General features: G+C 36.1%; 4 protein-coding genes across 7 annotated transcripts; 1 reads left to right on the top strand and 3 right to left on the bottom strand.

The window, feature by feature from the left end:
- Positions 1 to 1,347: 1,347 nt before the first annotated feature.
- Positions 1,348 to 1,746, bottom strand: LOC117620878. The gene has a single exon (XM_034351118.1). The coding sequence runs from the start codon at positions 1,744 to 1,746 to the stop codon at positions 1,348 to 1,350; it is 399 nt and encodes a 132-aa protein (XP_034207009.1).
- Positions 1,747 to 5,217: 3,471 nt separating this feature from the next.
- Positions 5,218 to 7,292, bottom strand: LOC117620517. Of its 2 annotated transcripts, none has more exons than XM_034350596.1 (3): positions 6,656 to 7,292; positions 6,355 to 6,464; positions 5,218 to 5,589 (listed from the first exon to the last, which is right to left on the bottom strand). In XM_034350596.1, the coding sequence occupies exons 1-2, from the start codon at positions 7,041 to 7,043 to the stop codon at positions 6,385 to 6,387; spliced, it is 468 nt and encodes a 155-aa protein (XP_034206487.1). In that variant the 5' UTR covers positions 7,044 to 7,292; the 3' UTR covers positions 5,218 to 5,589; positions 6,355 to 6,384. The 2 variants fall into 2 exon arrangements, with proteins under 2 accessions (XP_034206487.1, XP_034206489.1); XM_034350598.1 differs by having other exon boundaries at positions 5,218 to 5,560; positions 6,656 to 7,164.
- A 6,355-nt stretch (positions 7,293 to 13,647) lies between these two features.
- Positions 13,648 to 14,546, bottom strand: LOC117622591. Of its 2 annotated transcripts, none has more exons than XM_034353325.1 (2): positions 14,220 to 14,546; positions 13,648 to 14,108 (listed from the first exon to the last, which is right to left on the bottom strand). In XM_034353325.1, the coding sequence occupies exons 1-2, from the start codon at positions 14,528 to 14,530 to the stop codon at positions 13,865 to 13,867; spliced, it is 555 nt and encodes a 184-aa protein (XP_034209216.1). In that variant the 5' UTR covers positions 14,531 to 14,546; the 3' UTR covers positions 13,648 to 13,864. The 2 variants fall into 2 exon arrangements, with proteins under 2 accessions (XP_034209216.1, XP_034209217.1); XM_034353326.1 differs by having other exon boundaries at positions 13,648 to 14,102.
- Positions 14,547 to 15,390: 844 nt separating this feature from the next.
- On the top strand, positions 15,391 to 17,216 carry LOC117622589 (ylmG homolog protein 1-2, chloroplastic-like). 2 transcript variants are annotated; one of them, XM_034353324.1, is made up of 2 exons: positions 15,391 to 16,191; positions 16,875 to 17,216. In XM_034353324.1, exon 1 carries the CDS (start codon positions 15,474 to 15,476, stop codon positions 16,146 to 16,148), a length of 675 nt encoding a protein of 224 aa, XP_034209215.1. In that variant the 5' UTR covers positions 15,391 to 15,473; the 3' UTR covers positions 16,149 to 16,191; positions 16,875 to 17,216. The 2 variants fall into 2 exon arrangements, with proteins under 2 accessions (XP_034209215.1, XP_034209214.1); XM_034353323.1 differs by having other exon boundaries at positions 16,358 to 17,216.
- The last annotated feature ends 4,422 nt before the right edge of the window (positions 17,217 to 21,638 follow it).

The following is a 21,638-nucleotide window of genomic DNA, read 5'->3' as shown; positions in this document are numbered from 1 at the left end:
ATTAAATATTTTAATTAACTTCATGAATTATATTTTATGTTATTATATCTTTGGAGTATAGCCGTTCGGCTATACGCTTAAGTATCGCCGTGCGGCTACACTTTGTACGATATTATAATTTTTTTAGTATAGCCGCCGGCGATACTCTTAAAATATTCTATTTTGGAGTATCGCCGCGTGGCTATACTCTTAAGCTCCCGTATTTAGTGAGTGTAGCCGCACGGCAGTACTTTTAAGCTATTCTATTTTGGAGTATGTCCGAACGGTTATACGGGTATGATGTTATATTTTGGAGTATGGCCGCCCGGCTATACATTTAAAATATTGTATTTTTGCAGTATAAGTATAGCCGTTCGGCGATACCCTTAAAATATTGTATGGCCGGCCGGCTATACTCTTTAAATATATTTCCACATTACACCAACAATAAAAATATGGATTTCTCTTTAGGCTTATTTTTTGAGGTGCCCTTTGTGAAAATCCCACATCGAAAATCCACACTCCAATAAAGGTGTTTATAAACAAAGCATTATAATGATTTGGTAAGTGTGGTTAACATTATAGAGTTGGGGTAATGGGCTTGGCTATATGCTCCGCTTTTGATTTGGCTTGGCTAGAAACCCATGTATGCATAACATACAGGAAGTTTTAATCCTGTTATTTGGCAGAAGAATATGTATAGTTACTGCATTTGCTATAATATACCTCAATGCTGACTTACATAAGCACCTGATATGCATGATTGTTTTACATAAGCACTTGGGATTTTATTTTGTTGCAAATTTAGAAAATCTGCCTCCATTTTAGTGGAGTTTATTTCGCCTGTGTATGTTCCCAATCAAATGTTATTACGAAGTGTCAAAATACAGATGATCTGTCCACATTCCAGTTTTCTTTTTCCTCAAAAGGAATTGAACCTAAAATCTACAAAAATGACCTCATCTAATACTACTTGAGCTGCATTCATCATTTGGTTTGCTAATTTACTTTTTTTATTAGAAGATGGTGTCTTGCATTTCCCTTTGAAGAGGAACTAGGAAATATTGCTAAACTTTTTTTTCCCATTGATGGTTACACAGTTGTTTTTGGGCAAAGGAAGAAAGAAAGGATTTCAATGATGTATGAGAGAGAGAGAGAGAGAGAGAGAGAGAGGGAGAGAGAGAGAGAGACTTATTTTAATGAGATTAATTAGCTGTTATTCTCCTTCAAATACATATCACAATCCTGAATCCTCCAAAACCAAAGCAACTTAAATGGCACCAGAAGGTAAAAACTCTGCATGACTATGTGACTAATTGAAAACAGAATCAACTTATTTCCTCTGAGAACTATCCTCTCAACTGCATATTACTGCTTTGACCCACCTGCTTTTGGAGATGCAGCATTTGCACAGTTGCTGTTGATCAATGGAGGAAATGAAGGAAAGAATGGGAACATTTTCAGCAAGCAATTCTGGTCAATTGCTTGGAAGGCCTTGCAACAAGCAGGGCCTACTACAAATTTACCAGTAGAGATTGAGGTATAAATTTCCCATGCACACCCTGGAACGTTCTTAAGTGAAGACCAACACTTTGCTATGTCATCCGGGTTCCCTGGCAGCGGCAACCCTGGGATCCCTGGTGGCAATAGGCCTGGGATCGGTGGAAAGAGAGACAATGCTGGTGGGGGTGGTACATGCGCCAGGCCGGTTGCAACACATGCTGCCATTAGCAGTAGTGAAAATATTGCTTCAACTTTTGTAGACATGGTTATTGGCAAACCTGGAACTCTTACTTTGCACTATATCTGAAAAGGGTTAGCTAGATTGGCTTTGTTGATGGTTGGAGAGAAGAGGGTAAGGATTTATATAAGAGCAATGAGCCTGAGCTAAGTTGAAGACTTTGATGCTCAGGTAACTGGGTTACAAATGGAATTAAATTGTATTTAGTTATATTGCAGTTTTTATTTTACTTTAATGAGCATTATTAAGTAACATTATAACTGTTTGCCATAGTGTTTCTGATCTGAGACCATATGAGCTTCAAAAGTTATAACGACCCTGCAAAAGTTTATTTCAATTTATCCTCTATTTAGTTTGACTCCAACACAAGCTCTTGCTTTACTTTTGGCCACATCACAAGCGTTATTGCTCTCACCAAAATGGACTAAAACCCTTTAGTTTGGGACACTGATACTTGTCATGCATGGCTTTGGTGCAATAGTTTCTAAGGAAGAAGCCTATGATCTTAAAGACCTGAATATTCATACCTTATCAAGTTGGAAAAAGAACAGGCTTCATTTTTTTTCGTCATTGGTGTACACATATGGATTCATACTTCTAGTATGCTAAGAGAAGATGGGAAAATTCTTGCATATAATCAGCGTATGTATACACCATCACTCTCACATTCAACATCTCAAATGCACTATACACCCGTTATATACAAAACTTTCACTTGAGGAGGATATTTTGTGGATCGACCAAAATATAAGCCAACTTTGTTTACCCTAGTCCCCGAAATTTTTCGTTCTTTACTGAGTAGCGAAAGTAAGGCAATGCAAATCTACTTTAGCTACTGTTGAAAATACCGAGGATAGAAAAAAAAAAAAAAAAAAAAAAAAAGGAGTTAAAGACAGGATTTTACTACCATAAAATACTAGGATGAGTTCATAACATTTTCTTTGTTTGGACGAAAATGTTGCAGGTTAAAAACCCATGTATGCATACCATACAGGAATCTGTATAGTTGTTGCAGTTGCTATAATGGACCTCCTTGGTGACTTAATGTCTGATGTGCATGATTTCCAAGTTCAAGCATCATTGTTTTCAATTTCCTCAATTTAATAACCATTTATCTGAATTTAGGATGTGTGTTTCAAATTCAGAAGAAAAGAAAAGTGCCTCCGATTTAGTGGAATTTATACCCCGAATCCCAATAAAATGTTATTGCAAAGTTACAAGCCAATGCCGCTTGATCTGAACTCTAAAAAAATATCTCATCTCATCCCAATATCAGGAGCTAAATTTTATGGGCAAATTAGAAACTCAAGTATTTTGGTAATGGAAAGCCACAAAAAATCTTGAGTTTCTCTTGGAAGAGGAACTAGGAAATATGCAAAATTTTCCCACTTATGGCAGCACAGTTGTTCTTATGGCCAGGAAGGAAGAAAATATTTAATTGGAAGTATATTGGACCAGCAACATGCTGACCCATCTTGACACTGTTTTATGGACTAACACTCGCCACAATCATCTCATCATGTGAACAACACATAACCGGTAAATATGAAAGGGGAAGCGTATACAATCACCCTACCCCGGTAATTTGAGAGAGAGAGAGAGAGAGAGAGAGAGTCTTAGTGCAATAAGATTCATCAGATATTATTCTCTTAAAAATATTCATCACGATTCACAACCTAAGCAAAACTCAAGGTATACGTAAAACTTGCATGACAATGACTAATCGAGAACAAAAATATAATTTTTTGCCTGCAAGAACTATCCTCTCAATTGCCCACTACTGTTTTGACCCAACTGCTTTAGAAGCATCAACATTCCCTGGAGCACAGTCTCCCTGGGGCAATGGAGGGAAGAAAGGAGGGAGCAATTTAGCCAAGCAATTCGCATCAATTGATTGGAAAGCCTTGCAACAAGCAGGGCCTACTGAGAGTTTCCCAGTAAAGATTGAGCCATAAATTTCCCATACACAACCCGGAATGCCCTGAAGTGAAGACCAACACTCTGCTTCTATGTCACCCTGTTTCCCTGGTGGCAATAGGCCTGGGATCCCTGGTGGCAAGAAGCCTGGTACCCCTGGTGGCAAGAAGCTTGGGACCCCTGGTGGCAATAGGCCTGGGATTGTTGGAGCCCCCGGTGGCAAAAAGCTTGGAGCCCCCGGTGGCAAAAAGCTTGGAGCCCCTGGTGGCAAAATGCTTGGGGCCCCGGGTGGCAATAGGCCTGGGATCGTCGGAGAGGGCGAGGGTGGCACATCCGCCAGCACAGTTGCAGCACATGCTGCCATTAGCAGTAGTGAAAATATTGCTCGAGCTTCTCTAGACATGGTTTTGTCAAAGTTGGAACTCTCAGTTTTATTTTTATATTAGGTCAGAGAAAGGGAAGCTAGAGTGGCTCTGTGGCATGTTGGAGAGAGGGTAAGAGGATTTATAGAAGAGCAATGAGATCGGAACCATGAAGATTTTAATGCGGAGATGGGTAGGTTACAAATGGAATTAAATTTTGTTTTAGTTTCTGTGCAGTTCTTATTCCATATACTGATCCTCCTCACAACATATCAGGTGAGATAAAGAATACACATAAGTTTCTGATCAAAAGAATTTTCTTTAGTTTCTGCATCAGTTTATTTCATTAAACTCTCCATTTATTGTCTCCAATCCTTTAGAAAATCACCAGTATAAATAGTAGCCTAAATCTTATTCATCCATAGATAGGTTTAGTCACCAAAAATGGCTTAATTTTCGTTGCTTTCATTCATATATGACTTCTGAATCTCACAAACCTTTATGATTCTTGTCAAATTGTCAGTTCTGTTTTTTGTCTAAAGGTCATATGGTTTCATACTGGTTGAGAACAATGGAAACCCTCTGGTTTGCTTATGAGACAATGATGTCTTACATGAAGAAAAATTTACATACCCGAGCGAGAGATTGGACAACTGTTCCTACAACACTCATGTGACTTGATGTTAGGGGTGTGTAGGAACAGATGTCCCATCACTCAGGTCAACGTAAATTTTTCCTCCAAAGATGAGAGGTTTTCAAACATGAAACTTGACTTATTGCAGTTTCTATAATAGACCTTGATATGTTTCTTATGTAAGTGCCTCAAAATTAGTTGATGTACCTCAAAATTAGTTTAATAGTTCAGAATAAATTGTACATCGTACACACGTGTTGCATCGGCCTGCCTCAAAATACATATATTAGACCACCAAAAGCGCCACCTAATTCTTAGCAAGGCCATTCAAATAAAATATAACTTGGAATGAGCCTACCAACTACTACCAATCAATCTAAGTCACCACAGACATACACTAGCCCCCCTTCTTGAATGAGAAACAACCCGATCGAACAATTGAAAGAAAAATCTGTTCCAACACATGCTTTTGAACTCCTTCTGAACCCTTTTCCCCCTCGCTACTTTTGAACTATTAACAACACACAGATGATGGCCGGTCAAGCAAAAGAAATTAATCAATGCATCAAGCCAAAACATAATAGTTAATTCCGAAAACGGGCCGAGGTATTATTATATCAATGAACAAAAAGGATTGATGTAATTTTCACTATATTTACACGGACATTCAGATAAAAACTGAAATGTAGATGGTAAACCCAAATAGAGCAAATTAAACATGCAAGGAAGGTACAAATAACATACAATTCAACTGAAATTAAACTACGATAATCAACTGTACATACACGAAGAATAATTACAGTCAACTCCTTTTGGGTTGTGAACTTGAACTCTTGGATAGAAGTCATTCCACCTGGCTAACCAGGTTGCATCTGTACAGCTCTTCACCTTGACGAAATGCCTTTCATCAATGCACCTTTTGTCTTCCTACATACAATTTACAAGACCAGATGAGCCTGCGTATCCCAGCAACCAAGGCATAATTAGCTTTCAAGCAATAGCTTTGCTTAACCAATATTAAAATTGAAGGAACAAGTCCATCTGGAACAGGACAGATATATTTCTGCATAGTTATCAACTGCTTGTCAGGAAAGCAAAACAAATATTCTAAGATAAGCAGCACCTTCATTTGAACCAGGGAGATTAGCCCCCACAACACAGCATCAACTCTTTCCAAGTAAAAATCACCGGCATACTAAAAGATCACATTTGACATTCACTCCAAATCCATTTTCTCACATAAATATATCAATTCAACAATTGATGATTTATTAGCATCCAAATTCAGAGCTTGCACACACCTCTCATGATAATTTAATAAAGGGCTGTGAATTAACCATGGCCTTAAACACCTGATCTGAAGCAGAGTGAACAAGCTCAAAACAGATGTTCCCAACAGAAACTGTAATTCATAATGCTCCATATTGAGGCATTGGTCAACCTACATTGTATTCATAACATATGTTTGCTACTTTAGGGAAGAAAAAGAATTTCTCTTCAGTCATCGTATATGCAGCAGCTTAACTTCTGTAATTATAAACCTTTACTAAATAGCCTCAGTTAATCCAGTTTACCCCCAAATTAGTTTGATTATTTGCAGCCCAAAACATTAAATTCCACCAGATACAATCCAAAATGAATGGCATTGATTTGACTAATTGAGCAAAAACATTTCTTCCAACAATTATAAAATCTGGCAACTGATCTGATATTAAGCTCACCTCAGATGCCGGTTTTGAGAAATACATTGTTCATCCTTCCTCATCTTCAGACTTGGAGGACACGTCATTAGAACTTTGATCCACCGCCTCCATCGGTTGTGGAGATGCACCTACAAATAGAAAGAAAGATAAAGCATAACTCACCTAAATACAGAAAATTCCACAATTCAGAACCAAACCCCAGATGATCAAATTGCACAAAAGAATCAGATACTCCAACTAACAATCCAGGGGAACCCACAATTCAGAAACCTAATTTTGAACAAAACCCAATGAACAGGATTCAAAAACTCAATCAAACCTTCTATGAAGTAAGCAGAAGAAGGCCAGCCTCTAATGGTGGTCATAGACAAGGTCTCCTCCTCAGTCAAAGGGTTGGCCAGCTTATCGACCAACTGAGCCAGACCGGTGGATCTTGACCGGGGCGGTGGGACCCAGTAGGAGGTACCGGGAAGAAACGGGAGCCAATCGGGTGCGGATCGGCGGACCATGATCCGGTGGATGGCGTCCTCAAGCTTTCGCAAAAGGGGATCAGAAGGAGAGTCGGTGGATGAGTCTGTTGTTGGGTCATGGTGAAAAGGAAGGTTGGATTGGGCCCGGAGGGTTATGAGGCGAGAGGAGGAAGACGGCGATGATTTGGATGAGAGGTGGCGGGTTAGGGTAAGGGTTTGAGAGATGGACCTTGCCATTGAGAAAGGAAATTGGGAAGAGAGGAAGGGGAGATTCTGGAGGGTTGTTTGGATAAGAGGAAAATATGAGAGAAAATTTAGGTGTTTGAGAGAGAGAGAGAGAGTGGTAGAAGATGCGAGAGAGTGGAGGAGGAACGAGACTTTAAATACGGTACTACGGACAGTACCGTCAAAAGCTTTTTTTATTAGTGAATTTTTAATGTTATAATTATTGGTTAATGGAGGTTTGAAGAATAGTGGATTCAATTTTCAGGGGTAACTGGGGACGAGTTGGTCAAGTTAGAACAGCCGACGTACTTAATTTTTTATTTTGTTTTTGTTTTTGTTTTTGTTTTTGACACTACGAGATACTTAAGTAAGATTCCAATCCATTATTAGGTAATGCAATGTGTTCATTCCTTGTATTCGACTTCGAACTCCTTTCGATACTTTAGAATATTATCATTCAGTTCATCAAATTAGAATAAATAATAAATTTCACCTCACATCTTTAAAGTTCAAAATGTAAACTGCCAACCACCCAAATAAGACAAACCAAATTTATATAAGACTTCATATATATAGAGTCACACAACTTTCATTACAATGTTGTTAGTATTAATCACACACTTACAGAACTTCCATTATTAACAGCTTGTCATTTTCATTTCGTTTGTGTATATATAAGATAGCCAGCAGACATGCATAATTGTATTATAACACTTAATTTGATGTTGACAAGTTTCTTTTCAAATTATTAGTTGAAATGTTGGGGGAAACTAAATATTAGTATAGAAATATTATTATAAATAGTCAAAATAATTGTCCTTGCCCATGATTATGGACCTTGTGAAGTTGGATATGCTTAGAGGGGTAGAAGTTGTGATTCAAAATGGTAAGGGGTTTCCGTTGTTGCTTCCAGCATGTTTCTTTTACAAATTCATGAAATGCATGATCAACCGCGTGAAAGCTTGAAAGTTTCATCAAATACATGATCAACCAACAGAAAAGTAACACTTAAGCCAACACTGACATGATCAATTACTGCAAATGTGAGTTTAAGAATTCGATTAAACATGAGAAGATTTAGTTGTGATATCAATGAGAGAATTAGTCTAGCTATGTTATTCTTACTTCAGGTATTTCAATGTAGACCCAGTCAATGACCAAAATGTTAGAAAACCCCCTCGTATTACAATTATTGAATTAAAAACTCAATTTTCATTTATTAATTATTTTTTATGACTATTTTGCTTTTGAATGTAAATAATGAAAACTAATTAAAAGTGATTTATTTGATGTATTAGTACTCTCAGATTTTGGATTTGAATTTTGAACATTTATGTTTAAAAAATTTCATAACTTAATGTTTCAATATTGAAATAAAAATAATATTAATATAATTATTGAATCTGCAGAACCACTTCAATATCTATTTTTTGGTTCCTATACACATAGTTTTTGTGAATTCATACGACCGTAAACCAAATATTCTATCCTAGATTTAATGGGGGCTCTAGAATCACATTCACAAAATCCAAAAACTCTACGCATGTAATTAAGGTACACATAATCTACCTAACCAAAAGGTACAAATATGCATTGTTGCCACTATGTACGTTTGACAATGGTGTTATATATATATATATATATATATATATAACACCGCTTCGGCATACCATGATGATGTTCTTCTTCTTGACCATCTTCTCAACTTCAATCAATATGATCAAACTTTCATGTGAAGCGAAAAGGATATTGCAAGAGGAAGAGTGCGAATCAACGGTCTTAAAAGGTAGCAGGGTTACTGGTGGCATATGCCAATGTGGTGTACATCATATCCTAGGAGTACATTATAGTAATGCCATTATTGTAAAAAAGTTTGTGTTTATAATTTTCATGTCTACTAAGTGTACGAGATATTTGTCAACTTATTATGCAGCATACTGCAAAGAGATGGGATGGCTCCTACTTTTCGGACTATTTACTGACTAATCTACGAGCTTCAGTTTCTTGATTAAATTATCAAATTTCATTCAATCACGCAGAGCTAGCACAAAAACTAAAAAGCACAACCTAAACAGAGGATTGTTTTTACATCATAAAATTGAATGCGATAATAAGCAAATAGTATATACCTAACTCAGAGCATCCACAGTTTTACATTCCTATGACACCTCCGAGGTTGTAAATGTGATTTTTGCTCCAGTGGGAAGATGTAAATCTAAATATGTATAATTGATTTCTTTCACCTTTTTCTGCTGTAGGTCCCACTTTTGTCCACTTTTTCTCACATTTTCTTATGTAGGTCCCACCTGCAAGAGATGTAAAAAAAGATGTACATGTGCATCTCATGGTGATGATGCAAATTTACACTTGTTTACACCTCTCAATTGCGGGTGATTCCGATCACAAAAGGTGTATATTTAACATACACCTCATTATACACCTTCCCACTGTGGATGCTCTCACTAGAAACCGACCAAAATTCGACAGAATTTTAACACCACGTGTCTCACAAGATCCAACAGGAATGCAATATTCGCAACAAACAAACAAGGGTTTCACGTTAAAACCAGCAATTTAGTGGTCTCAAAATTATGAATGAGATCAAATAGAGGAAGTAGTTGATCACAGTGGCGGACCTGTGCAGGCGCAAGGAGGTGCACCTGCACCTCCGGTCACCGAAAAAGTCCATTAGAGCAGCTAGAATTGCACCTCTGCTTCAGACCAGAGACGCACGCAACGTGTTTGACGAAATGCCCAAACCACCTGGGCACTGCGCTGCAGCTGCTGCGGGCAAAAAACTGCAAGACCTCCTCTTCTTTTCCTTTAACTTTCGTTAAGCCAACTTCTAAACCCCCTTTGCTTCACTCTCAAAATGCACACAAAACTTGTACTCAATTGGGCTCTACAGAAGCTCAAAGTCCTTACCCAGGCGAAATTCCATCTGGGTATGCTGCATTTCTTCCTCAATGACGTAAATTACATTCAACTTTTAGTTGGTCCAATTGGATTCTTCTCTAAGCAGTGTTCATTAGGAAATGCTACTATGAAACTTTGGTTAGAAGATTGTTTTTTTTTTTTTCTCTTTTCCAACTGGGTATGTTTGATTTTGCTCCAATTAGTGAATTTTGGTCTCTGTAATTTTTTCCTTTGGCTGTCATTGTTAGGACTAATATAGGGTAAGCGGTTGATAGTAGGCAATCCTACTACTTTGAACATGTCAAAGCAGCAAAAAACTAGTTAGAAGCTTGATATAGTTGTACCTATTTGCTTTACTGTGGAACATACAAATAGAAAAAGAAAAAAAAAAGGGGCAATTTGGTGTCTGTTTATAGATTATACTCCTTGTCCCTTGTTGCTGATTTTGATTATGATTTTACATGTATATTGTTTAAATTATAAGGATATTTAGTTGTTTTTATTTTTTTATAGCTCTTAGCTTTTGAAATTGCACATCTCTTAAAAAATTCCTGAGTCCACTGTTAGTTGATCACTTCCAATTCATTAATTTCTCTATTACTAAGTTCCCAATTCATAATTTCCTCCATTCATAATAAACAAACATGCTCTTAGGGTTTTCTTTTTCACCCTGCAGTACTAGTTTGTATCGTATTGTGAAGCATTTATACTTGCAATTTTGAAAATAAACATTGTATGAACAAATTAATTTGAAAATAGACATGGCATCAACATAGGGTATCTGATTTTCCTTCTGGTAGTTGTAGCATGTTGTCTTGTTTGTTTTAATGTCCTCGCTTTTGCTGATTTTTATCGCATTTGCAATAAAAAAATAGAATTTTTATTTGAAAAAGAGTATTAAGTATAACAACCATAAAGACATCGATTTTCATATTTGTTGAATCATATTATATATATATTTATATATATATATATATGTGTGTATGTGTGTGCACGCGCATTCACCGTTTTATATAGAGTCAGTCACACAACTTTCATTACAATGTTGTTAGTATAAGTCAGAGACTCACACAACTTCCACTGTTAACAGCTTGTCATTTTCATTTAGTTTGTGTATATAAGATAGTCACACATAATACATACACATAATTTGATGCATGATACGTATTCACAAAAATTAACGAGTTTCTTTTCAAATTTTAAGTTGAAATATTGGGGGGAACTAAAGATTAGTTAAAATATTGTAAATTAGTTGTCCTTGTGGGTGATAGGGGAGGGAAACAAAACAAACTAAGATTAAGCTGGATCTAAATACAACTTCCAGGGTAATCTGTGCTATTGCAAGTCCTTGGAGATTTTTTTTTATTTTTAGTTGGAATTATTTGGGTGAAAGAAATTCTTTTTGGGGCTCAAAGTGGTGAAAATTAGAGTTTTGGTTATTTTTAGAAATTAAGTTGAGATTTTGAAAATTAATTGGATTTATTGTAAGTGTTAGAAAACATGTTGCAAAATATTTTGAAGTCATTTGGAGAAATGGAGTTTATAAAAAATAGTAGAAGTGAAGATTGAGTCCGTAGTAATTTTTAGTAAATTTTTCTAAACTTGAAGGTACTTTTGGTGAATTTTAGAATTTTAGGGGAAAAAAAATTAAAAATGAATTATGATGTGGCACAATCCTAGTCATCCAAGTGGCACTCATTTATCAGATCTGAAAAACCAAATACGCTGAAATGGAAGATGACAAGGACTTACATTGCTTAAATGACGATGTTTCATTGGTTCACGTATTACTCATGTGGCAATGGCTATAGTAAAATATATGTAGTTTTGTGTAGGTTTGATTTCGTTGTGATATAACTCTTGTATTAAACAAAAATAGAGTTTCAATCATTTTAGCCTCCATCATGATTTTCATTTCCGCATTGTTTTTTTTAACATCATATCACTTTGTTTTCTCCATCTCTATAAATTCTTTTAGTATGAATTGAGTAATACAGAAATAAAAAAGATATGAAAAAACGAAAATTAACTTGATTAATAAATTTTTTTAAAAAATAGCTTTCTTTTGTTTTTTTTTTTTTTTTTTCAGATGCCCCTCTTAGCTTGATTTATTTTATTTATTTAAAAAGATTTAAGGTTTTTTTTTTTTGGAAGTCCCGTCTAGCTCCCTAGCTCATCTACTGATAAATTGACCATGAGTTGACAACCGCTAATAATAACAATACTTCCATCTATTTGTCATGTAAAAGGGTAAGTAAGAACGGTTATTGTTCACATAAATAATATTTACCCTAAAAGCCATTCCAGCAGTGCAGGCTGGGTGGAGGAGCAAGCCCAAAAAATGTTTCTAGTGGCCCAGTCTTGCTCGGGCGGGCGGTGGGGGCCACGAGACTGGGTTGGCCCGGAAGCAAGACGAGTTTGAGCTCCAGCCCGAGTTTTGGCTTACGTCATCACTGGCGTCAGCCCTGGAATTCAATTTTTTTTTACTGTTGACTCGTGCAACCGCGCGCCTCAGTTTCCACCAACGGCTAGCAGCCACGTGGCATCATCTGGGCGCTCCGAATTTTTTTTTTTTTTGGGGTCTTCCAATCCAATGACAACCAATTTTTTTGCAATAAAATAATAAAAAAATTCAAAATTTTTTTTAAAAAATACCCAAAAATTAATGAATGTTTTTTTTCTATAAATACCAACCAATACTCTTCACTTTTAACACCAAATCCTCATACATTTTCTTCTCCTTCAACTATTATTCACTTTCTACTTAATATTTTATTCACTTTCAAGTATTCATTTTTATTCACCATCAACCATTACACATGGCTTTTCAAAATGAACAATGCCCGTAGTCAGTTCCCTTGGTGTATTCCGTGTCGAAAATAATGGCATTATTACGTCTTCCAAAGGAAAATACTCCCCCATATCGTGATCCGGTGGAATCGCCTCCGTCAATGATCAAGTCATCATTGTACTCGATTATGTCGGACTATGAGGACTATGAGTATTTCAATTGTATGATGAGTAAGTAGGTATTTAATTGTATGATGAGCGAGATGTGAATTTTATAACAAATATGGACATGTGGCAATCAAAAATCTTCTACAAAAATTTTATCTAAAATTTCAGATGTGAATTTTATAATAAATATGGACACGTGGCAACCAAAAATCTTATCCAAAATTTAATCTGAAAATGTTATTGGACAATCTTATTCAAAAATTTATCTTAAATATGGAATGAGAATTTTATATAATAAAAAATAACACATGACAACCGAAAATATTCTCCAAAAAAATAAAAATAAAAAAAACTAAAAGTGAATAATATTGCCCTTTGCCATAACAATAGGTGAAAACACCAATGACAAAGGGCAAATGGGTGAAAGTGCTCTAACTACTTTTCGATTCATTACCATGACAATGCAAAAATAATTACTATTCAAATGAAATTAATTTTATTTATTAAATGTATAAAATTAATAAATAAAAATTTATTAGGTATGCATAAAAATAAAAAAAAATCTTTACAATTGTTTTCAATTTTTTAATAAAAAAATTCTTTGTTAACGTCAACGTCCTCAGGCAACAGCTTGCCTTCGGGTAGGACTACCCAATCTTGATGGGCTGATGGAGCCCATGTCCCGTCAGGCCAAAATTTATTGGTGGAGAGGTTTTTCCAGCCATGGTGGAAATGCTCTTACTTATCAAAGGATTACTTTTATACAAATAGTGGAGTAAAACCCATATGAAAAGAGAACAAACGAAATACATATTGATCCAATCCTTTTTTTTTTTTTTTTTTGGGTTATTTAAATCAAGCTCTGCACTCACTACAAAAATTTGAACTTAATTACCAGCATATCCGTGCTACAAGAAAACCCAAAAAACTTTATATATGCTCGACTCAAACAGAGGAGCCTAGAGCTCAGATTGAGGTTCTCTACTTTCTCTGTCAGAAAAGCTCCTCTTCACTTTCTCCTTCGTCTTCTGCACTGTTTCCCCAACTAATTTGGCTGCTGATTTAGCCGAGGAGTCCACCGTCTCTTTGCTCTTCCCAAAACTATTCCCCACAACCTCTCTCACCTTCTCTCCAGCTCCTCCTCCTCCTCCTCTGCTCCCAGCCTCCTCTCCAACATAAATATTATCACCACTCCCTCTAAAACTAATAACACCAAATCAATAATAATCACACAATTATTAACAATCTAAATCATATATTCTTCCTCAAAAACAAAATAATTACTAAAGAAAATATTTATAAAAAAAAACATACTCTAAACTGGGAGGGAAGATGTAGGCTTGCCCTTGGTTCAAAAGCGCTTTGGCCTTCTCCAAGTAGCTTCGGATCCTCAAAGGTGAAGATGTACACGGAGGAAAAGCATTTCTGGTCATCTTCCACAAAGATGGTTTTTCTGGTGCATCATCATTTCTGCTTTCCTCCACCACCTTATGCTGCTGCTCTCCTTCATCTGCAGAACCAAAGTTAGTAGTGACCAATAACAATATTGTGCAGAGAATCAGCAAAACTGCAGATGAACAAGTGTTTTTTCTTCTGAGTTTCAACTCCATTGCTGAAAGCTGCATTTATGATGAGATTAAGTGATGTACTCGCAAGATATAATAATCTCACTACATATGATGGTGTGAGCTTTCATGATGTCTCACAGTTTGTTGACACGTGTCTAGATGCTGATTGCTGAAGCGGTGAAGCCTCAAGACGTGGCGCTGGCAGGTGGCTTGTTTGCCTCGTCGGCCCAGACGTTAGACTCAAAAGAGTCGGTCAGGCTTTACCCAAACTTTGAGAATTCCTTTTTCTTTGTCTTATTATATCTGCCTCCTTTTTGCCTTTTAATTTCTGGAGTTTAGCTCAAAAGAAATAGGAAATCCTTGTAACTCTATTTAAATTAAAGACAACAAAAATAATAGTAATTAGGATTTTCACAAAAAGATCGAGATCAAAGGTGTTTTGTTCGGAAAATAATTAATTTTTTTAAATAAAGAAGTAAATGATTAACCAATTCATTTTCAATTTGTTACAATGGCCGAATAATTTGCATTTATGATAAGAAAAGTGCTAGCGTAAATCGTATTGAAGTTTACGTACTTTTTACATTTTTACACAAATAATATTGTTTTCGTTGTTAAGTATTAATTCATGCACGATTATCATTAGTTTTCGCATTACAATAATATGAGATACGCATAACTTGCTGGAACAACGCTGAAAAAGTTCTTATTTGTTTGTACACGATAGACGCTAGTATTTTTCTACATACATACAACCTGCTAGAATTTAACTAAACAAGACATATATCTGTATTTCAAAAACTAAAAAATAAAATATCGAAGAAAAAAAATTTAAAAATTTAAAAAAAGAAGAAGATTTTTTTATTATTTTATATGCCGTTAGTTTTCACTTATCTCTACAGTCTAAAAACAGAACAGGGCATTATTGTACGCAAGACACGTCGGTAGTATAATTGGGCACTTCGCTGCTTTCACCAGAACAGAAAGCTCCAAAGTAACCATGGCTTCAGTCATGGCTTCTCATGCTATCCTCTTCCAAACCTCAAACCCAATCCGACCCAAACCCAAGCTCAAACCTTTCTGCACCCCTACTCTCAAATTCAGCCCCAACCCTAACCTTAACCCCAACAAAATTCCCAAATTTTCCCTCAGACCCCTCTGCGCCTCTCTCACCGCAAACCTCCAAACCCTAAATACCCAAATCCCATCTCAGTCCCCACCACCCCTAGCCCATCTCCCTACTCGGACGCTCACCACCCTCTTCGCCCTAACCCTAGCCGTCGTCCGCAACCTCTCAATTTCACTATTGAAATTCGGATCCCAATTCGGACCCTCCATCGGTTCCGCCGCCGGACCCCTCTTCTTCGCGGCGCTCGGAGACCGCCCCAGCGGCTACTTGAACACGCCGTTGACGGTGGTCGCCGCCGGACTGTCCAAATGGCTTGATATATACAGTGGGGTTTTGATGGTTAGGGTTTTGCTCAGTTGGTTCCCCAATATTCCTTGGGACCGCCAACCCCTTTCTGCGATTCGGGACCTCTGCGATCCCTATTTGAATCTCTTTCGCAACATAATCCCGCCGATTTTCGATACCTTGGATGTTAGTCCGCTCTTGGCTTTCGCAGTTTTGGGCACGCTGGGATCGATTCTCAACAACAGTAGAGGAATGTATTGATTGAGCAAGAAAAATTGGCGGGTTTAGGTTGGGAAGCAATTGGGTAAGGAAAGTTATCGGTTGTTTAGCTTAAGTTCATATTTTTTGTGGATTATTCATAATGTGTTTCGGTTATAACACTGATAAGTTTAAATTCAGTATGAATATATAAATTTTGACATATTTTATGGATGAGATTTTCAATTTTCTTTTCATATCTGTTGTTGCAGTATTGTGGTGCTAAGCATTGTTGATTTGTCGGAATTTTGCATGTAATCTTGTTAGTGATATGCAAAGTTGTTGGGAAACTCTGGATACGTGATTACGAAACGTGGGATAGGAAAGAAATTACAAAGCTTAGTACGTTGTTGTTTACATTCTAGAATGGTGATGAATTTTGATAAAGCAATAAAATCTGTGACAACAATTTATCAGTTTTTGCATGGTTGAAAAAAGAAAATGAAGAAGGGTGAAACCATGCTCTAGTCACAGATAGATTTGAGTGGCTCAGTTGGTTTATTAGGTCACATCTTGTTATTAATCTGTGATTAAGTCCAACGTGGAACATACTGCTGGCAGGACATTTTCTAATTGGAAGTCGTGAATAACCGGCTTCCACCAGAATATGCTCATGGCTTTACAATGTTTTGCAGAAGAGATATCATTTCCATGGTACTTGTGTTCGTGTTATTTCACATTGATTTTGGACAATTTTAAATGGAAAGAATTGATGTGTTATAGCTTTAGGTACCGACATCAAGAAGCCTTTGTTAGGGAATCTATGTTATCTTCAGACGACCCTGTAGAGATTCAAATTTCCATTGACAAAGCACAGGTTTCTGAAGGAGCCATTAGATGACTAAGAAATTTGATATTTTAGTTTGCTGTTTCACTTAGTGTTACGTGCTTCTGAACAATGCGGATATGCATCTTCTTATACCAGTTATGCAGATGCACAGGTTGATGAAGAAAAGGGTGTATGTGGGACGTCTATTTTGATTATTCTTTTCCAGAAATGGAGATTTCTTTCAAAGAGTTGATTAAATTTCTCTGTGTTGTGTCAAAATGTATGTTTGATGGGTTCCTCTATGATAGTTTGTGTGTTCAAGTTATCATCTATCTATATTCATGCAGAAGATTTACTTTGGCTGAGATATATATTATATTCCATTGCATAAACCTTCGTTTCTTCACCACCTCCGTTTTCGTAGATAGTCTCATTAAAATTCGTGAAAGTTATCCATTTTGTACTTAATACCATGTTTGTTCGTTGGGTTTTCTGCATCAATGATCAGATAGATAAGTTCATGTTTGAGTGCAGAAGCATGATATGGATTGTACCACAACCTTCTAAGTTCTAACTGAGAATGTGGCTCAAAGTTTGAATCTGTGGTCAGGTTGAGTTACTTGATTGCTGATGCCATTTGCTTTTGTGGGGAATTCTATCTACCCTGCGTTTTTTGAGTGAATAAACGAACAACATCTACCCTTTTGACTCTGACTAGCTTCATTTTTGGATGTAAGAAAGCATTGAAGGTTCCGTGAGCATTTGCTTAATAAAAGCCGTTGGATTAATCTAATGGCACATGCCGTTAGTAATTTAAACCCTCATCGTATCCCCTTGTTTTACCGAAACAGCTCTTTCTTAACCATTATAACCCAAACCAAAAAAAGAAAAAAAATGGGATGCACTTTCATCCCTCTTCCTCCTCCGTTGCCGTCTTTTTCCCCCTTCCCTCTTTCACCATCGCTCTTTCCTCCATGAACAGAGGATATTTAATTCCCTTTGCCAACTAGAAAACACACACAAGTAATAAATATCAGAAGAATTGTTTCTATTAGGGTGAAGAGAATAAGCTTATCTTATTTTTTTTATTTTTTTATTTTTTAAAACATAAGCTTATCTTGATTCTTAGTTATTTTTATTTCTGGAGTTTTCCTATGCAAATACATAGTGGAAATTTAAATTGTGAATTCCCTACACAAAGTCACATGGAGTCGAGAGGTTTCTTTTTTTCTTTTGGGGTTGAATGGATGCTGTCATTGATAAGCCTTGGTCGAATGGATTTTTTGGTCGAGAGGTTTCTTATGACTCTATCAAGGTCACAATGATAAGCCTTGGTCCAACAAGAATAATATGCTTTATTTTTCTATCTCTGTTCATGGAGACTGGGAAAGAGCGATGGTGAAAGGGGAGGAGAGGGAGAAAGATGGATGGAGAGGAGGAAGACAGGGATGAACGTGTATCCCTAATTATTTATTTATTATTATTATTATTCTTTAGGTTAGAATTGTTAAAGAGTTGTTTGAGTAAAACAAGGAGTATGAGTGAGAATTTAAAGTACTAACAACATGTACAGATTAATTCAAGGACTTTTATTAAATAGTTGCTCACATCACCTCATTTTTAGATCTTTAGGTAAGCGTATCGCCCTATATTACTTCTTTTAGAAGGCAGCCTCTGTCGTAAGCCTAATGATTAAGAAATAACTTTAGCAGGAAAATAATGAAATCAATCAAATTGGGACCCAGTTGAACACTTGAAAAACAGCTGCAAAAAGGCAAACCAGAATGAAAATGCAGAACCCCAACAAACAAAAGCAGGCTTAATAAAAACCAAGCCCGATGATTGGCAATGAACAGCTGAAGCAGGGTAAATGTAGACAAACAGTCACAGTAACAAAAAGAAACCAAAATCACTAGGCCACCGTAGAACCAGGGAGGCATCACTGATAAAATTCTATATAGTGAGCCCTTAGATGAGGCCTATCTCTTAGCCGTTAGATCAAATTAGTTAGCTTGATCCAATGATTAATAGATAGGCCCTCATTTAAGGGCGTCAAGGCCCTCACTATAAAATGACCAGGCATCACTGCAGACCAACCAAAAGTGTTAAGAAGAGCAAATTTAGACCAATAGACAAGGCAATCACCCCAGAAGACAACAGCCTCAGCCATCAGCAGCAATATTACATTACTGTGTGATAGGAAGGCCAACCAAGTTTGTGGTGATCATGCGGAAATATTTACCTTGGCAAGCTCATTCTTCTTTTCTTTTACTGGCAAATACCCCAAAATGATTCTCAGCAGTTTTTTACTTTTTACCTTTTGGAAGCCATCTGGAACGAAGGCCCCTTTAAGTATATTGGACTGACTGAAACATCAGTTTGTGCAATAATATTTATGAGAATATAAAGCTCTAAATCTGTCTGTGGTTATATGTTTGTGTTGGTTGGATCTCTCTCTCTCTCTCTCCAGAAATTCTTGTTCAATCATGTAATCCAGCTCTGCGGAGGACTAATTTTATGCAATTAAAAATAAAATAATGTGTTAATTATAATATTCTGTTATCCCATTTTCAAGCATTGACGTTTACTTTGCAGCTGAACTCCAATTGCTGCATACAAATTGAACACCTCTTAATCTGTCTGGATTGGTCTGATCCCTTAGCTTTCACGCATCAAACTTGTTGATATGACATGATTGGAGAAGGGCCGCATCTCAAATACAATTTATTGGTAAATGGAATACTGTGTGCCAAATTTTGTCAAGGAGGTGGATTGTTTCAATTTTAGCTGTTAGGCTGTCACTGCAAAGTGGTATCCCAGGATTAACAGATTTAGATATGCGGTGGACCAATCAAGTAGCATCCGAGATGTTGAAATAACTTGTTGGTTAAACTGTAATTACGGGTGTTCTTGATTCTTCACTCATTTTCTCACTTAGACATTTGTGTACGCGTCGGTGAAATCGAACCCTTGTCATGAATATGAAGGAAAGAAAACAACAAAACTAGATAATTATCTATGGAAATTATTGAAAACAAAAACAAGGAAATATAATGACACCCTGGTCACCAATCACTTTGGGATGCATAAGCAACAATACGTAGTTGAATCTACCTTTATCTCAAAAAAAAAAAGAAGAATATGATCTTCCAACAGTTGTTTATCAACCCTTTTGGACGAATCTGAATAATTTATTTATTGTGGTGGGATTTGAGTTTTCTTTTTCTCATCTTTTAATACTTTTGAAACAATTTAGCATAAAGAGTATATAGATTAGTCATCACCCTCTTCAAAATATCCAGTGATCTCATTGTTTGCCAGATGCATCATGCTATAGAGAGAAAGGGGGGGGAGGGGTGTGGTGGGGGGTGTAGAGCACATTATAATACTTTGAATAAGTATTTTTATTATGCATGGTGGATCAACTTTTTGAAAGTTGAATGAGATTGTTATAATTTATTTGCAAATTGATAGAGATATTGCACCCCATGCACATTGGATGAGAATCAATTGCAGCAGTCTAATTAAAAATTTATTGAATTTAAAACAATTAAATCTCTTTCAAGTAAGATATTTTTAACATTTACCCATTTCATTAATTCAAGAGACCATTCTCCAAAAAAAAATAAAAAACCATAAAAAAAAAATTCTATTAATTTGAAATGGTCAAGAGTCCATTAATTTGAAAATTACAATGTTGAATATTTTTGGAGACGTGTGAAGTTGAGCAAGAAAGTTTTTTTTGTCAAAAATAAAGAAAATTGAGAATGAAGGGTTTAATTTTATTATGGTGAAATGAAAATGTCATGCCAATGATGATGATCTAGAGTTCATAATTTTTCTAAAACAAAAAATTGACTTGTAAACCAACTCTTTTAGTTCTCACCTTCTACAATCTCATACCCCACACACACACTGGCTAACCCAACTCATGTTTTTGTTTTGTTTTGTGTGTGGCTTTTTTTGATGATACATGCCATTTTACAGTATTTACCAATCACAGACCAACCTACATACATGGATATCAGGTAAGTTTCAATTTTCAGCTCCACCTCCATGGGAGCTGAAAAATGTTTTTTAAAACAAATAAAGAAGAAAGGAAAGACACTTCATGGAACTTCTAACTAATTAGTAAATTCCATCTCTTGTAAGATGTACTAGTCAATGAAATCACTCCAACTGTGGAATGTTATACAGCTAAGCTAATGAAAAATGCTACACTTCTCAATTTTTTATCCCAACCTTATTTTTTCAGTTAATATCGCACCGTCACGATGCGTTCTATAATATAGTTATTTTTCAATGCAATATGCAAGCCGCATATCAAGTTCTGTATTAGTTGGAAAAAGAAAATTTTGGGGTGTTTAGTATTTTGGTATGTATATTCGCTATACTGTAATAGACTTAAGAAATTCTCAATACTAGCTTTGAAAAAAATAACAATGGAGCATTGATTTTTAATTTTTGATGAGTCCTAGGATTTGAGCTTACGCCATTACTCTATAATGATTATAAAATTTTAATAAATAAAGACAACTGTATTTCTCAAGGATGGTAGGTTATAATCTCAAAAAAGTACCCTTAAGAGATAATGATATTAGGGATAATAGAGGAGAAAAACTAATAGACTCCCGGCTCTTACATATAAAAGCTTGAATATAAACTAGGGAAATAAAAAAATCTAATAAAATAAAAAAAAACAAAAAAAAACATAGAGAAATACA

This window comes from Prunus dulcis, chromosome 3, assembly GCF_902201215.1.
Source record: "Prunus dulcis chromosome 3, ALMONDv2, whole genome shotgun sequence".
Classification (NCBI taxonomy): domain Eukaryota; kingdom Viridiplantae; phylum Streptophyta; class Magnoliopsida; order Rosales; family Rosaceae; genus Prunus; species Prunus dulcis.
Note: the sequence above shows the minus strand (reverse complement) of the source record. Positions and strands in the feature narration are given on the sequence as shown.

Bases quoted from the DNA above. Each gene is read 5' to 3' on its own strand.
- LOC117620878 (XM_034351118.1), bottom strand. From the start codon at position 1,746: ATGTCTACAAAAGTTGAAGCAATATTTTCACTACTGCTAATGGCAGCA.
- LOC117620517 (XM_034350596.1), bottom strand. From the start codon at position 7,043: ATGGCAAGGTCCATCTCTCAAACCCTTACCCTAACCCGCCACCTCTCA. The intron at 6,465-6,655 runs GTTTGATTGAGT...TTCTATTTGTAG, and splicing joins TTCTGCTTACTTCATAGAAG to GTGCATCTCCACAACCGATG.
- LOC117622591 (XM_034353325.1), bottom strand. From the start codon at position 14,530: ATGCAGCTTTCAGCAATGGAGTTGAAACTCAGAAGAAAAAACACTTGT. The intron at 14,109-14,219 runs GTATGTTTTTTT...TGGTGTTATTAG, and splicing joins ATCTTCCCTCCCAGTTTAGA to TTTTAGAGGGAGTGGTGATA.
- LOC117622589 (XM_034353324.1), top strand. From the start codon at position 15,474: ATGGCTTCAGTCATGGCTTCTCATGCTATCCTCTTCCAAACCTCAAAC.